Source organism: Sorex araneus, chromosome 2, assembly GCF_027595985.1.
Source record: "Sorex araneus isolate mSorAra2 chromosome 2, mSorAra2.pri, whole genome shotgun sequence".
Lineage (NCBI taxonomy): Eukaryota > Metazoa > Chordata > Mammalia > Eulipotyphla > Soricidae > Sorex > Sorex araneus.
The window spans coordinates 229868575-229884833 of NC_073303.1; the positions used below are offsets into that span (position 1 = coordinate 229868575).

Below are 16259 nucleotides of genomic sequence, written 5' to 3' on the forward strand. Positions count from 1 at the left end.
GTTTTGGGCCACTTGATGCCCAATCGAAGAAATGTTGCTTTGGAGGTGCTGGCTCATCCCCTTGGCCTTGTCACAGAGGCCGAGAGAGTGACGCGCCACCCAGCCAAACAAGGAAGTTAGGCTACCTGGAGTTCTCTCAGCGGGGTTGGCCAGGGCGCTGGCCCGTCCATTTGCATCAGCAGCAGGGCCGTCCTGCAGGGATCCTCTTGCCTCCTAGGAAAGTTCATGAGGAAAACAGAATGGCTGTGACTGCAGCACTAGTGTCTCAGGAGGCAGTACACCCGACTCAGAGCAGCCTTCTTTGAATTTTTTTTGGGGTTCTTATTTTGGGGCTCTACCTAGTGGTGCCCCAGTCATTCGGGTAGTGTGCTCAGGGCTCACTCCTGATCCTTCAGGGTACCATACTAGGAGCCACGGATCGAACCAGAGTTGGCTGTGTACAAGGCAAGTGTCTTAACCCCTGTCTTATCTCCCCAGCTCCAGTCCTCCTTTCAAAAAATCTAGATCTACTCCACTTAGTCTCCCTCCACAAACCCCTCAGCAGCCAAGATAAAGCCTTTCAAGGAAGCATTAACTAGTTGGTTGCTGAAAAGGTGCCCTGAGTGAAGGGACAAAGACAGAGGAGCAGGTTCTCTCATTAAAATCAAAAGTGCGACTGCAGAGAGAGAACAGGGTGAACTGAGACCTTTGCATGCAGTGGATCCTGGGTCAACACCTCCTATGCACTGTCCCACAGCACGGCCTGCTCCTCAGCACAGAGCCAGAGGAAGCCCCAGAACACTAGCTGGTATGGCCCCAGAGATCCCCAAATAAAATTAAGGTTTTTTAAAAAGACAGAAAAAAAGGTCTTAGGTATTATTCACCTAATAAATAACAGAACAATGGGTAGGCAGGATACGTAATTTACAGCCAAATTTCTTTCTTCCGGATACAGAGATATTTACTCAGGAACAAGATTTCTAGAGACTCCTGCAATCTCCCCAATCCAACTCAGGTGGTGGACAGAACTTCACCTAATTATCTAATGGTGGGGCCCACCACTAGTGGATGCTTGGAAAGCTGGTTCCCTCCCCATGCTGGAGGGCAACCCTGTGTGGTGACATATACTAGGCAATTTGTTCTGTGGGTTCCACAGGTCACAGTGGGACCTGACACCACCGCCCGGAGAAGGTGCCTGCAGTTCCTGCCCCGGGTGGGGGAGTGCCGTTCCATTACCTTCCCAGAGAGAGGGGCCAGCGCTGGTCTCTTCCTCTGTGCCGAGCCCGAGAGCCGGTAGCAGTAGTGTGGTTTGCAGTAGAATTTACCTGCAGGCAGTAAGAGGCCGGGGAAAGGCAGTGAGTAAGATTCAGTAATCCAGACAACTCCCAGGCCTCAGACATTCCTATCCGTCTCTACTGGCCAGGAGTGTCCGTCACGTCTTCATCTTCCCAGGAGGCCCTTTCCTCTCTACAAACTGCGATTCCAGCCTTCAGCATCTCTTTGTCTGAAGGGAGGGGTTCCCTTGGGTATGTAAGACCACTATTCTAACACCCAATCAGTGTCCAGACAAAGATGTGAGGCTTGCTTGGCTGGGTCAGGAAACAAAGTGACAGTGTGTGCAGAACAAAGACGTGGTCACATGAAAAGCCGGGCGGGAGTGACATTTATGGAAAACCCAAGAATGAACACAAGTGCAGGGTGGAGGCGGAGAGGTGGAGGAAGCCGGGCAGTGTCTGGCATTCGTGCTGGCAGGACCCTCTGCTGCTCTCCTGTAACCAGTCCCTGGCCAGCCCTGGTCAAACAGCAGCTTGAGATCATGGAAACCAGGAATAACCAAAAATAATGATACAAAATTCCACCAAATGAAAAATTCAAAACAGAGAGCGACAGAATAAAAGAGAAAAAAGCATCAGAGTCTGCAAAATGACTTTTAGCTGTGTCTGGATTTCTTTCTGTGTCCTAATGTCACAGGAGTTCTGCCGTGGGGGTGGTGAGAGTCTAAATTCGTGACCTTGGCTTTACCCGCACCCTCGAAGTGACAAGCACTCACAAAGAGTCACCCCCCCCCCCATATATGCTTTTTTTTCACTCCCAGGTAAAAAGCTGAGGATTTGGAAAGTTAAGTGATAAGGACCCTAAGACAGGAGCTATTAAATGAGGAATAATGGATTTATCCTCCTCCATAAAGGGTGCTCGTTTGACAACTGAGCTTTCTTGTGCACAATTAAGAGGACCAAACAAGAAAACAGACAGAACAATGAAACTAAGTTGGTCTTAAAAACAAAAATCAGTTTTAAAAAAGATACACAAAATTAACAAACTTAGTAGGTAAAGGACCAAATATGATAACCTCTCAATATCTGTGTTGCAAACCATAATGCCCAATAGAGAGAGTGTATGGGAAATATTGTCTGCCATGGAGGCAGCAGGAGGGGTGGGAGGGGGGCTATGCCGGGGATATTGGTGGTGGGAATGTGCACTGGTGGAGGGATGGGTGTTTGATCATTGTGTGACTGTAATTCAAACATGAAAGTTTGTAACTATCTCATGGTGATTCAATTAAAAAAAGGTGGGGGGTGGGGTAGCGCCTGGAGCAATAGCACAGCGGGTAGGGCATTTGCCTTGCACGCAGCCAACCCGGGTTCGATTCCCAGCATCCCATATGGTCTCCTGAGCACTGCCAGGAGTAATTCCTGAGTGTAGAGCCAGGAGTAACCCCTGTGCATCATCGGGTGTGACCCAAAAAGAAAACAACAACAACAACAACAACAAAACCCGCAAAAAAACCACAACAAAATTAACAAATTTTACCTAGGCTAACTAAAAGAAAGGTTCAAAATCAGAAATGAAAAAGCATTACTCTTTTTGTTGTTGCTTTGTTTTGGGGCCCCACCGAGTGGTGTTCAGGGGTGACTCCTGGCTCTAGACTCAGGAACCACTCCTGTGAGAAATGTACACTGGTGAAAAGATGGGTGTTGGAACACTGTATGACTGAAACCCAATCATGAACAACCTTTTAAATATGAAAAACAAAAATATGATTGAAGTTAAAAATAAAACAAAAAACGGAAAGTAGGAATCACTCCTGGCAATGCTCAGGGGACCATGAGGGATGCTGGGGAGTGAACCCAGGTTGGGCATGTGAAGGCAAGCGCCCTACCTGCTGTACTATCTCTCCCATCCTGAAAGAGCATTTCAACTGATACTACAAATTAACTAAAGGATCATGGAAGACTATGAATAATTATATAGTCGGATTTGGAACAACCAGGGTTCTCAAAAGTCCATATATATGAATTTTCTTATAAAGAGATGACATACATTTATTTTACATGTATATGGATGTGTGTGGGTGAGCAGAATCTGGTAAGCTACCAGTGGTATATTCAATGTGCCAAAAACAGTAACAACAAGTCTCACAATGGGAGACGTTACTGGTGCCCACTCCGAGCAAATCGATGAACAACGGGACGACAGTGCTATGGCAGTGTAGTGCTATATATGTGTGTGTGTGTGTGTGTGTGTGTGTGTGTACTATATATGTATATATATATATAGTATATATATAATATATATAGTACATAATACATATAATACATGTACAAAAGTATATAATACATGTACAAAATACATGGGAAGCCATTTTTTTATGATATTGGTAAGGTTTCAGCAGGCTATATACTAGTTAAGTTTTAAGGTATCAAAATTACACGCAGATTTTGACTGTGTATATGTGGAATGGGGTGGGTTGGGTTGGGCTGGTGCCAGTTAATCCTCTTTTTTTTTTGGGGGGGGTTATATCCAGGTGCTCTGGGGCTACTCCCAATATAGTGCTGGGGGGGCGGGGGAACAGTAAAGCTGTGAGGCTAAGCAACCACAATCAAAGCGTGTGCTTCACCCCTCTGAGCTATTTCCAACATTCACATTGGTTAAGGGTATGTCAACAAACTGGATAATTAAGAAGAGATCAATAGATTCCTAAAAATCTACAGCCTATCAAGACTGACTTATGAAGATCTTAGGTAGATCGATATTAAGGAGACTGAAAAAATCAGTAATCAAAAGTCTGATTTCCTAGGGGCTGGAGCGATAGCACAGCGGGTAGGGCGTTTGTCTTGCACATGGCCAACTCAGGTTCGATTCCCAGCATCCCATATGGTCCCCTGTGCACCGCCAGGAGAAATTCCTGAGTGCAGAGCCAGGAGTGACCTCTGTGCATCGCTGGGTGTGATCCAGAAATAAAAAAAAAAAAAAGAAGTCTGATTTCCACCCGAATAGAATGAAAGATAAAAACAGAGAAGATCAGGATCAGATAGATGTCTTCACAGGTAATTCTACCAAACACTTAATGAAGAATTAATTCTCAAGTTCTTTCCAAAAAATGAAGAGGAAGGAACATGCCTAAACTCATTTCATTAGATCAGAATTGCACTGATACAAAAGCTAAAGATACTACAAGAAAATTACTGGCCAATATTTTGATGAATATAGATTAAAAATTTCAATAAAATACTAGCAAACTGAGTTTAACAATCCATTAAAACTCTCATTCACCAAGATCCTTGGGATGCCAAGATGCTCAGCATTACTACATACTGAATTTCTTCGTCTAATAACTCTTCCTCACCCTGACAGCTGTGGGAAAGATGAGCGGTACAAGGCATTCACGCTGTTTTCTGACTAGATCATTACTTCTGTATATATTTTCTTTTTTTTCCCTCCCTGGTTCAATACACTAGGGGTTGGGAGTTAAAGATTTTCACAAAGTTTTCATGAATTTAGTGCATTCCAACCAGTATAATAAAACCCACTGAGAATAAATATTAGGGGCTGGAGTGATAGTAAAACGAGTAGAGTGGTTTGCATAAGGCCGATCCGGGTTAGATCCCTGGTATCCCATATGGTCCCCCAAGCCCAGCCAGGAGTAATTCCTAAGGGCAGAGCCAGGAGTAACCCGAGTGCTGTGAGGTGTGACCCCCCTCCCCCCAAAAAAGATATATATTAAGAAAAAAAGATGCTTGGGGCTGGAGTGATAGCACAGTGGATAGGGCGTTTGCCTTGCACGTGGTCGACGGGGTTGGGTTCAATTCCCAGCATCCCATATGGTCCCCCGAGCACCGCCAGGAGTAATTCCTGAGTGCATGAGCCAGGAGTGACCCCTGTGCATCGCCCGGTGTGACCCAAAAAAGGAAAAAAAAAAAAAAAAAGAAAGAAGAAAAAGAAAAAAAGATGCTTGACATAAATGTGGCATACCACACGAATAGAATGAAAGATAAAAACCATATGATTATTTCAATAGATGCAGAAAAAGCATTTGTCAAAGTACAATATTCTCTCGAGGTAAAAATGCTCAATAAACTGGATACAGGCTGGAGGATTTCCAATAAAAATCACATATTACAAACCCACAGTCAATATCATACTCGGTGGTGAAAGAGAACAGCTATTCCTCTAAAATCATGAACAATACAAGGATTACACTTTCACCACCTCTGTTCAGCACAGTATTAGACTTTCGACAATGATCAGACAAAAAAGGAAATAAAAACACTCAAATAGGAAGGGAAGAAGTAAAACTATCAACATACATAAAACCATTGTGTCTCTGTAAACTAATAATAAAACATCTGGAAATTCCATTCACAATAGATAAGAAACTCCCATGCATAACTGCATAAAATAAACAAACAAAATGCCTAGGGAATAAATCTAGCCAAGATTAGGAAAGATTTTAAAATTAAAAAAAGTTTTTCTTTTTTTAAATTTTGGCCCACAGTAGGAGATGCGTAGGGCTACTGCCCCTGGCACAGTGCTTAGGGATTGCTACTGCAATGATCAAGAACCACACAGGTCCAGGGATTGAAGCTGGGGCCTCTGCATATGACTTGCATGGACTCTATCTAGCCCTTTGAGTCATCTTTACCAGGCTCTTAAATTAGAAAATTCTGATGACAGAAACTGAAGACACACCAAAAAATGAATAACCAAAAAGAGATGACCAATATTTAACATGTTCAGGGGTAAGAATGCTGGTAAATGTCTATATTATTGAAGGTCATCCATAGATTCAGTGCAATCTCTATCAAAATTCCAATGGCATTTTTCAGAGAAATAGAAAAAAAAATTCTAAATTTAAGTGAAGCCATAAAAAGTCCTGAATAGCCAAAGCAATCCTTAAATAGATAATTGCTAAATTCCTTTTAAAGAGCAATGCTAAGTAGATAAAGGACCAAACATGATGGCCTCTCATTAGCTGTATTGCAAACCATAATATCCATAAATAGAAAGAGAGTAAGAGGGAAACTGTCTGCCATGGAGGAGGGGGGTAGGGGTGTGGTATGGAGGGATACTGGGGACACTGGTGGTGGAAAATGGGTGGTGGAGGGATGGGTGTTTGATCATTGACTGAAAATCAAACATGAAAGTTTCGTAACTACAGCTCATGGTGATTCAATAGTGTCCATATAACAAAAGAAGCCATCAATAAAAGGAAAAGGCAAGCTATGGAAAGGGAGAAAACTCTTTGTATATTCTGTTTAATTAGGCTCTAATATCCAAGAAATATAAAAAACTCATAAAACAAAAAAAGTGCGAACAACCCAATTAGAAAATGAGCAAGAAGACCTAGGTAGTTTTTTATGTGTATGTTTGTTTTTTTGTCGGGGGAGGGTGGAAGGGAGGGGTGGGCATCCTCACAGTCAGTGGTGTTCAGGGCTTATTCCAGTCTCTGTGCTCAAGGATCACTCATGGTGGTGCTCAGGGGACCATATGAAGTGCTGGGGTTGAACCTGGGTAGATAGCATGCAAGGCATGTAGTACAGTGGTTCTATCACTCTGGTTCAGAAGTAGGTAGTTTTTAAAATAAGGCATAAAACAGCAATTAGGGAACACTTGTCTTGTACGTGGCCAACCCAGGCTCGATCCCTGGCACTCCATAAGGTCCCCAGTAATTCCTGAGTGCAGAGCCAGAAGTTACTCCTAGCACTGCCAGGTGTGGCCCCCAAACAAAACCAAAAACAAAGAGAAAAAAAAAAGGCATGGAAGTCAACTATTCCATGAAACTGTACTTAAAACATCACTAAGCATTAGAAATATACCAGTCAAAACCACAATGAGCCAGGGTACAGTGCCACCCAGTAGATCAACCTGTACCTGCGTGCGAGGCGAGAACATCAGTAGCCTAAAGGTGTCTTCAGGCTTCCTGATACCCTAAAATTGTCACTGTAGCCCCAACAACTTGGGACCAAGTTTCCTGAGAAAAAAAAAATTTTTTTTCCCTTTTGGATGACACCCGGTGATGCACAGGGATTACTCCTGGCTCTGCACTCAGGAATCACTCCTGGAGAGTGATTGGAGAACCATATGGGATGATGGGAATCAAACTCGGGTCGGCCGTGTGCAAGGCAAACACCCTACTCGCTGTGTTACTGTTCCAGCCCCCGTTTCCTGAGAAATTAAATGGCCAAAAGTTAGGTATGTAGGAGTCATACCCACAAACCACCTCCAGCTCAGCTATACAAGTTCATTTGTCGGCTTTACTTCACAGAGCCATAAATAAATCTTGAAAGAGATCAAAAGCTGCAGTTAATCTTAGACCCATGCAAGGCTGAACAGACCAGGGTAAATTGGAGGGGGGCAAGTTAGCTTGGTACTTGTCCAAGCAGAGTCTCTGGGCAGTCGCTTGCTTTCACAATCCAAAACCACCGTTATGCCCAAGGCCTGACTCCACCATCTCAGGAAGAACCTCACCAAGATATAATCTGTTGAAAATTCAGGTATGCGGGTTTTGTGACTGAAATCTCCAGGCTTTCTCCAGGTTAGGATGGGCTACCTCCTTCCGCCTCCCTGTACTTCCGGAAGCCTCGGCAGTCACATCCAAACCTCAAAGCTGCCACCCAGCTAAAGAACTACTCCAGCCTAACCATCCTGATAAAAATACTGAATCCCTGAATAAACACAACGACTTTTTAATACCTGTATTATAAACCATAATGCACAAAAATAGAGGGAGGCTGGGGGTGGGGTGTGGGGTGTTGGGGGAGGATGGGAGGGAAATAGGGGACACTGGTGGTGGGAAATGTACACTAATGAAGTGATGGATCTTGGATCATTGTATGATTGAAATTCAATCATGAACAGCTTTGTAATGGTCTATGTCATGGATATTCAATAAAAAATTAAAAAAATAACAAAAACCCACAATGAGTTAGAACCTTTCACCAATTAGAATGATGATTACTGTAAGAAAGAATAAATATCAAGCATTGGCAAGGATATGGAGAAAAGAACCCTACTTCTTTGATGAGAGGAATGAAACTTTGGTACAATCATTGTGGATAACAATTCTTTAATATTTTTAGATACATCTCTAAGCTATCACTTATCTAGCAACCCCATTTCAGGGTATCTATCCAAAGAAACTGAAACTGAAATCAGTATCTCCTAAGTTTATCTGCATTCCATGTTCTTGATAGGGTTTTTTTCCCACCCCTAAAGGTCCAAGAATGGATACATATTATTATTTAGCTATAAAAAGAAAATCCTAATATTGAATAGATTGAGGGCATTATATCTAGTAAACCAGACATATTTTACTATCAACTATGATCTCACTACACACAGAATCTTAAAAATGGAGAAGGCACTGTACCCTGGGGTTGCCCCATCCCAATTCTGGTGCATAATTTCTCCTTTGTAATCTCCATCTTTCTCACTGGTGAATCACATATCCTTGGTTTAGTATCTTCCCTCAATAAAAATCTTTATTTCACTATCAAAAGTCCAAACCAAACAGTTCTCAAGAAGACAAAGAGAGGGGCTGGAGGAATAGCACAGCGGGTAGGGCGTTTGCCTTGCACGCGGCCAACCCAGGTTCGAATCCCAGAATCTCATATGGTCCCGAGCACTGCCAGGGGTGATTCCTGAGTGCAGAACCAGGAGTAACCCCTGTGCATCACCAGGTGTGACCCAAAAAGAAAAAAAAAAAGACAAAGAGAGGAGAGATGGTTACAAGGGGCAAGCACCTAAGAATGAGCTACGAGGGTACACACTCAGTTATGGCTCCACGGGGCATGCTGAAGTACCACGTGGTTATGACAGCTAGCAACACTGTAATTACAGACTTAAATGTAGCTAAGCAGGCAGATCTTAAATGTTATCATGCCCCCCAAAAGAAATGGTAACTATGTGATAAAACAGAGATGACAGTTAATTATTATGGTGGCAATCATTCTGCAAATTGCCAAAGCAATGTGATGTACATCTTAAACTTGATCTCAGCAAGGCTGCAGCTGGGCTAGGAATGTGGCTGTGGGAGCTCCGGGTTCTCTCTCTCCCAAGCACTGCCCGGAGTGGACCTTTACCAAGAGGTATGGCACCTCACATGCACCCCCAAATATAGCTGGGACTGATGGGGGTGGGGTGGGGAGGAAAAGGAGAATTAAAAAGTCAAAAGAAAACAAAATTGAGATAGCATTCTTCTGTTTTTCTTAACTGAGTTACCCAATTTATATCTTTCTTCTCTTCCTTCCAAGGACACTTGTTTTACTTTTATTTTGTTGATTTAATCTTTTTAAAAAATATGGCCTGTGACTTCCATACTTCCAAATATGTATTTATATATCTGCTATATATAGCATGTTTTCTGAAGTAGCACTTCTTCTAGATACTGGCAACTTAACCAGAAACCAGACATGACATTTATTGTTCGGAACATCTGATAGTCAAAGGATCTTCAATAATACTGTTTTTCTATATGAAAAATGGAATCGGGGGTTTTTTTCAGTTTGGACACAAGCTTCTTTTAAAATTTTTATTAAAAAAAAATTTTTTTTTTTGCTTTTTTGGGTTACACCTGGCGATGCACAGGGGTTACTCCTGGCTCTACACTCAGGAGTTACTCCTGGTGGTGCTCAGGGGACCATATGGGATGCTGGGAATCGAACCCAGGTTGGCTGCGTGCAAGGCAAACGCCCTACCCACTGTGCTATCGCTCCAGCCCCTTAAAAATTTTTTTTTTTGGATGCTATATTGTCCCTTTATTCATTTGGGTTTTTTTTTTTTTGGGTGGGGGGGGTGAGGCTACACCTAGTGATTCTCAGGGGTTACTCCTGGCTCTGTACTCAGGAATCATTCCTGGAGGGCTCAGAGAATCATATGGGGTGCCGGAGATCGAACCCAGGTCGGCCGCATGAAAGACAAGTGTCTTACCCACTGTACTATCTCTCTAGCCCTATAAGCTCCTTTAAAAAACAACAACATTGAGGTTCTATGATTTATAATACTGTTAATGATGGTTTCCCATGTACATAATTCCAATACATACCATATACCTCACCAGGGACACAAGCTCCTTTAACAAACTGTAATAAACAAGATGAAATATACAGAGCTTTTTTGTATGTTTTGCACATAATTCTTAATGGAATGCTCCTCTCGCCTCTGTGTGATTCTTATGTACTTCTCAGCCACGTGACCTTCTGTTACCCATCATAGAGGTGAATATATGTCCCAAACTGGTCAATATGACTCAATATCTGGGGCCGGGGTGATGGTACAGTGGGTAGGGTGTTTGGTTTGCACACAGCCGACCTGGGTTACATCCTTGGGACCCCATCTAGTCCTCTGAACTTTCCAGGAGTGATCCCTGAGTGCAGAAAGCCAGAAGTAAGCCCTGAGCACCAAGAGTTGACCCCCAACAGAAACAAAAACAAAAGAACAAAAATCCACTTGTCCTCTAACCTGTTATGGTGCTCTAGGAACTAGCACATGACCACGTTAAGCTAACCAGAGCCGCCTCAGGGGCTGGCATGGAGGATGTGCAAGGAGTCAACCTTTCTCTGAGATTACTGCTGCATGGAAGGAAGATGGAGATATAATGTTTAAACTTCAATCTGATTTAGGTTTCTACCACTGTCAAGCAAGAATCTTGTTTATTGATCTGATAAAGAAATCTTGATAATTCAATACACAGTGACTATAAAAGAGAATTTGGGAAAGCAGATGGGTAATGAAAAGGCTGAAGAAAAACAAATATACTCAATAATCGGACAAATTGGTGAGTGTCATTATATGACGGCGATAACCTAAACACTGAGAATACGAGTCCAGAGATAGGGTCTGCTTGGACAGAGCAGGGGGTGGATGATTAGTATCAGGGTGTAAGTACCAGAGACCAGGAAGCCTGAGTGTTCCTCAGGAGGAAGATGTACGCACAGATGTGAATGACTCTTATGAGAAATAGGGGGAGGTGGTATTCTATTAAAAAAGTCTCCGACTTCTTTACTTCTCTGTTTTACCCTAATTCTCTCCTTTCCACCCTCCTCTTCCTTCTTGTTTCTTTACTGAACACACACCTGGTTCCTAAAAGCCCCTAAGTTCCACCCTCAGTACCGATACTCGCTCTTTCTCTTACCTACATGGTATCTTTTAACTCTGAAATTAAGATGCTTAAAAATTTCTATTGTTGGGTCAGGGAGATAACTTTAAGGGTTGCAGTGAATGTGGTGCCTGCGGGAAATGCAGGCTCCATCCCCAGCACCACATGGTCCCCTGAGCACTGTGGGGAATGAGCCCCAAGCACCGAGCCAGGGAGCACCCTCCAAGCACTGCCAGCTGTTGTCCAATGCCCATGGAAATAAATTTTAAAAAATAGTCATCACTATTGTTGGTGACTTTTTCAATTAACCTTAATGGGGTTTTGCTTGCCAGCCTGCCTCCCTATCAGATTTTATTACCTACTGCATAATTTTCCAACTTCTACTCTATCAAGGTCTCTTTAGTATAATTACATTTGTCACAAAAGACAAAGTTTTAATACTATATTAAATTCTATTTTGGGCTGTGCAATGAGCTCTCAATTCATTACATGGAAGATAAAGCTAGAGGGAGGTGGCGGTGCTGAGCTCGCCTCGGCTGCCTTGGAGAGGCCAAGCCTGAGAATCGAGGGCTTGCGGTCTAGGGTCAGTGTCCTGCCCCTGAACTTAGGAAGTAGATGTGACTTTTTTTCTTTGTCACTGTTGCTTCTAGGTCAGATTCAGCAATGCTCAGGGCTCTGCACTCAAGAACCACTCCCACAAGTGCTTGGGGATTCTTATTGGACACTGGGGATCAGCTGTGTACATGGCAAACGCCCTTTTGTACTATTGCTCCAGCCCCAGGTATGACTTCTAAAGGCCTGGAAGTCTCTTTCCATAAAGCAAACAAATTTTTTTTTTTTCTTTTTGGGTCACACCCAGCGATGCTCAGGGGTTACTCCTGGCTTTGCACTCAGGAATTACTCCTAGCAGTGCTTGGGGGACCATATGGGTTGGCTGTGTACAAGGCAAACGCCCTACCCGCTGTGCTATTGCTCCGGCCCCACAAAAATTATTTTTGTAATATCTTTTTAATAGATGTTTGCCTAAAATATCTCTTTAAGTAAGAAATATTGAAAAAAGAAAGATATTATAAATAAGCAAGTATCTGTGAGGCCATGGAAATAAGTTTACCATGTCATTCTCCTTACCTCTAATTACTGAGTGATGCTATAATACAGCCAAAGGAAATAAAAATTTCTTACGAAAAAACAAAAAAGGGAGATGGATGGGGGAGGATTAGAATTTTTAAAAATGTATGTAAGAAACCTAAATCCACAGCTCAAAGAGAAAAAAAAGAGAAAAAAATTAAGTTCAGTTTCTAAGTGTGGCCTTCACGTAGACACACTCACCGTCCTCAATGTCATAGGCGTAGGCTGAGAGGCGCAGGGTGGTGGCACAGTACTCGCATTTGAAGCAGCTCCGGTGGAAGAATTTGCCCTCTGCGCTCAGTCTCTCCATCACATAGACTCTCTTTTGGCAAAAATAGCATGTGTCGCTGCCTCCCAAATTCTGCGGGAACTCCTTCTTTATGGAACCCTGTGAAGGGGGTGAGGGGAGCACATGAGGTATTGCTTCTCAGGCTCACTTCCAGGAGGCGAGACCCTCTCCAAGAGAAGCGGCTGCTCAGGAAGTCATTCTGGTTTGACACAGACCACAGATAACTCACTTTGCTCTCAGCTCTCTGAAGGAGCAGCCCTGTACCCACAGAGAACCCAGCAAGTGGACACAACTCTTTTGCAAAGTTTTAGAACAATCAAACCAAATTATTTTGACAGATTTCTGATTTGTGGATAGCATAAAAATGTAGGGCCCACCATTAAATTCTATGAGTGAAAACAATAGCATAGGCAGCTCAACTAACACCAAACAGCTCAGCAAATCCACAGACAGTGATGCCAGTAACGCTACTGTATGATATGTATGTTGTAACAAGCAATATAAAGTAAATTATTTTGTGCCTGCAAAGGGGGCAGGCTGTGGGGGTGGGTGTGTAACTGAGGACACTGGTGGAGGGAAGAGCATGCTGATGGTGGGATGGGTGGTAGAATACTGAATATCTGAAATGACTCTATGAGTAACTTTGCAAATCAGTTTTTAAATACAGTTTCAAATAAAAAAAAAAAAGGGTCAGAGAGATAGGGTCCAGAAAGTAAGAAAGGTGCTTGCCTTACATACAGCCAACCCCTATTGAATCCCCAGTACCACATGTAGTTCCCGGAGCACTGCCAGGGGTCACATTTCTGAGCACAGAGCCAGGAATAGTTCCTGGGCACTTCCTAATGTGATGGACACTGCTCCTGACCCATATCGATCCAATGTTCATGTGGTTGGTTCTACATGACTACAGAGCCCCTGGACTCTAGGTCTTAGGGAGCATTCTTTCCAACACCTAGATACAAGGTATGCTTCACCATATGCCATTCTAAATCATTTCTGTAGTCCAAAAAATTCTGTATCAAAATTCAAACAATCCAGGAAAAAGTTACCACAAGGCATATTCTGGCTATATACATTACCAAACTACTTTGAACAAATTAGATTTGTTTATGATACCATATTATATCTAGTAGATAGATGGTGCTCTTCATATATGTCTTACCAGTTCTTTCTTGTCTAGAAGGGTTTTGGGCTGTTCTTTCCTTTGAAGCTGACTGGCTATCTGCTCAGCCAATGAGCTCACTCCACCTGTGTACAGCTTTATGTACTTCTACTGGCCGGAGATTATATTATGATCAGAAAGAAAGGAAAATGAGAAGGAAAAAATAAATTAAGAAGACAGAGAAAAAAATATTTGGAAGGTGTTAAAATGAATACATGGTGTAGCAACAATCCACGCCAATACAGTGCCCACAGCCGGGTGAATATGGTGCTAAGAAAAGCAGGTGTCAGTGTCCACATAGAAGTAAGTATCAATATAGACAGAGGAGAATGGTCACGGGAACAAATCACTCAGTAGGAGAACACACTTTAGTCCTTCACATCTTTTTTGAATACATAACTGCAGCAAGATGGGTAGAGGGGAGATAGCAGGGTGCTGATATGCAGATGTAGAAACAAGTAAGAAGGGGGTACATGCACAGGTGTGTGCGTGTGTCCAAGTGACTCGAATTACATACAGAAATTCAAGAGAAACAATTCCTATTCAGACAGCAGATGTCCTGATTGACAACATGTTTTAAGGGCTTGGGGAGGGTTTGGGGTGACTCTCCATTTAGAGAAAACAACTAAGGGGCGAAAGCGACAGTACAGCAGGTCTCTTGCCTTGCACATGGCCCACCTGGGCTTGATCTATGTCCCCTATGGTTCCCTGAGCCCACAAGCAGTGATCTTTGAGTGCAGTCAGGAGTAAGCCCCGAGCACCACTGAATGTGACCTAAAAACCAACAACAAAAACAAAAATACAAGTTCACAACTAGAGTCAGAAGTTGACTCTAGCTGAGTGTGAGATGCCAACAGTCTAGAGTTATGTGTGATGCTTCCTCCTTAGCTATACTCCACCTCTAATCCCTGCCATAGTCCTGAGCTTTGTATTCACTCCAGCTTCTGAGATCAAAGCCTTCTAAGATGGGCTGCACCTCTTCAACGAAAAGGCTTTTACTTGCAGCCACGGAGACGTGCTGCTCGATCTTAGGAGGCCAGGAGGTATTTCTACTCAGGAATGATTACTATCTGTCAGTTGAAAAAATGATGAAAGAAATAAGTCCAGGGTTGGGGCAGAGAAAGAAAGAAGAAAAAAGAAATCCAAGCAGCTCAATCTTCTTTTGAGTAGTGTTGAAGAAAGAACAAATGGCCACATTCAATATTACGACTTCTTCCTGCTGATCATGTCCTTCCTTGAGAAGGGTTTCATGTGTCTGCTGTAGAACTTTCGAAAAGCCATTGCTTCCCATGGAGATGGCAGGGACTCGCAGCCATTGGGAACCACATGGGGTTAGAAAACACTGCAGCTTAAGGGGCCTGGATTCTAATTCTACTATCGAAGCACTACCCTGGCCTGACTCTGCTTAGCATCTGAGATCAGAAGAAATTGGGCAAATTCTGAGTGGTATGGTTGGTTGTAGACTGGATTCTGATTCTGATCAGAAACACAGCAGGAACAGTTCTGGTGGGGTCAAGAGCCCATCAGAAGTGATCTGAATGGACAAAAGCACAGCATACCCTGGCCGGGGCAGGGTAACCAGGGCATTGTCTAGGCAGAAACTAACTATGTCATAGCTGCTGCTTCTTTTCTTTCCAGGTGGGACATGTGCACAGCAGCTGTGCTCAGGGATCACTTTTGGAGGACTTGAGGGCCCATACGGGATGCCAAGAACTGAACTCAGGTCAGCTGCAAATAAGGAAAGCACTCTCCCGGGTGTACTATTTCTCTGGCCCCAAGTTGTAGTCTTTCAAACCGTAAATTTCTAAAACACTATTTCACAATAAATTCCTTAATGAGTTACTATTAGTAAATATTTGATTTATATACCTGTTTTATATATTTACATCTCTTATTGGGCAAAAGGGATCAGGAGTTGCAGACGTTTATGATGCATGTTCTATGCGAGCATATGAATAGCAGACGTGAACAGAACCCAAAGGTTCAGCTGAGATTGAGGAGTTAATGGGATACATTTTTTTTTTTAAACTAAGGATATTTTTAAAAAAGGTTATTTCCAAGGATTGGTGTCATATGCTCATTAATATCACAGTTTATACTCATCAGTGGTTTAGAAAAACAAAGTGGCATCTAGATCCAAGCTTTTTTTGGGTGGGACATTAGAGAAACCTGGAGCAGGCAGTCAACCCGGCAAGACTGAGCACACAGAGTTAGCAGAAAATGGCATTTCTCTCATTCCGCAGCAGGTCAGTGAGAGTGTGGACCGAGGCTGGACTGTGAGCACATCTCTCCTTAGAAAGGGGTGTATCAGCTGTCAGGCCCAG

General features: G+C 43.0%; 1 protein-coding gene across 17 annotated transcripts in view; it reads right to left on the reverse strand.

Annotated features, from left to right (window-relative positions):
• The window catches only part of MICAL3 (microtubule associated monooxygenase, calponin and LIM domain containing 3), a 233191-nt gene that overhangs the window by 71926 nt on the left and 145006 nt on the right, over nucleotides 1-16259 (reverse strand). For all 17 annotated transcript variants that reach the window (XM_055126758.1, XM_055126755.1, XM_055126746.1 and 14 more), the window contains 3 exons: nucleotides 12686-12872; nucleotides 1216-1304; nucleotides 126-213 (listed from right to left, as the gene is read on the reverse strand). In XM_055126758.1, coding sequence (XP_054982733.1) covers nucleotides 126-213; nucleotides 1216-1304; nucleotides 12686-12872 — 364 coding nt within the window. The remainder of the gene's footprint in view (nucleotides 1-125; nucleotides 214-1215; nucleotides 1305-12685; nucleotides 12873-16259) is intronic.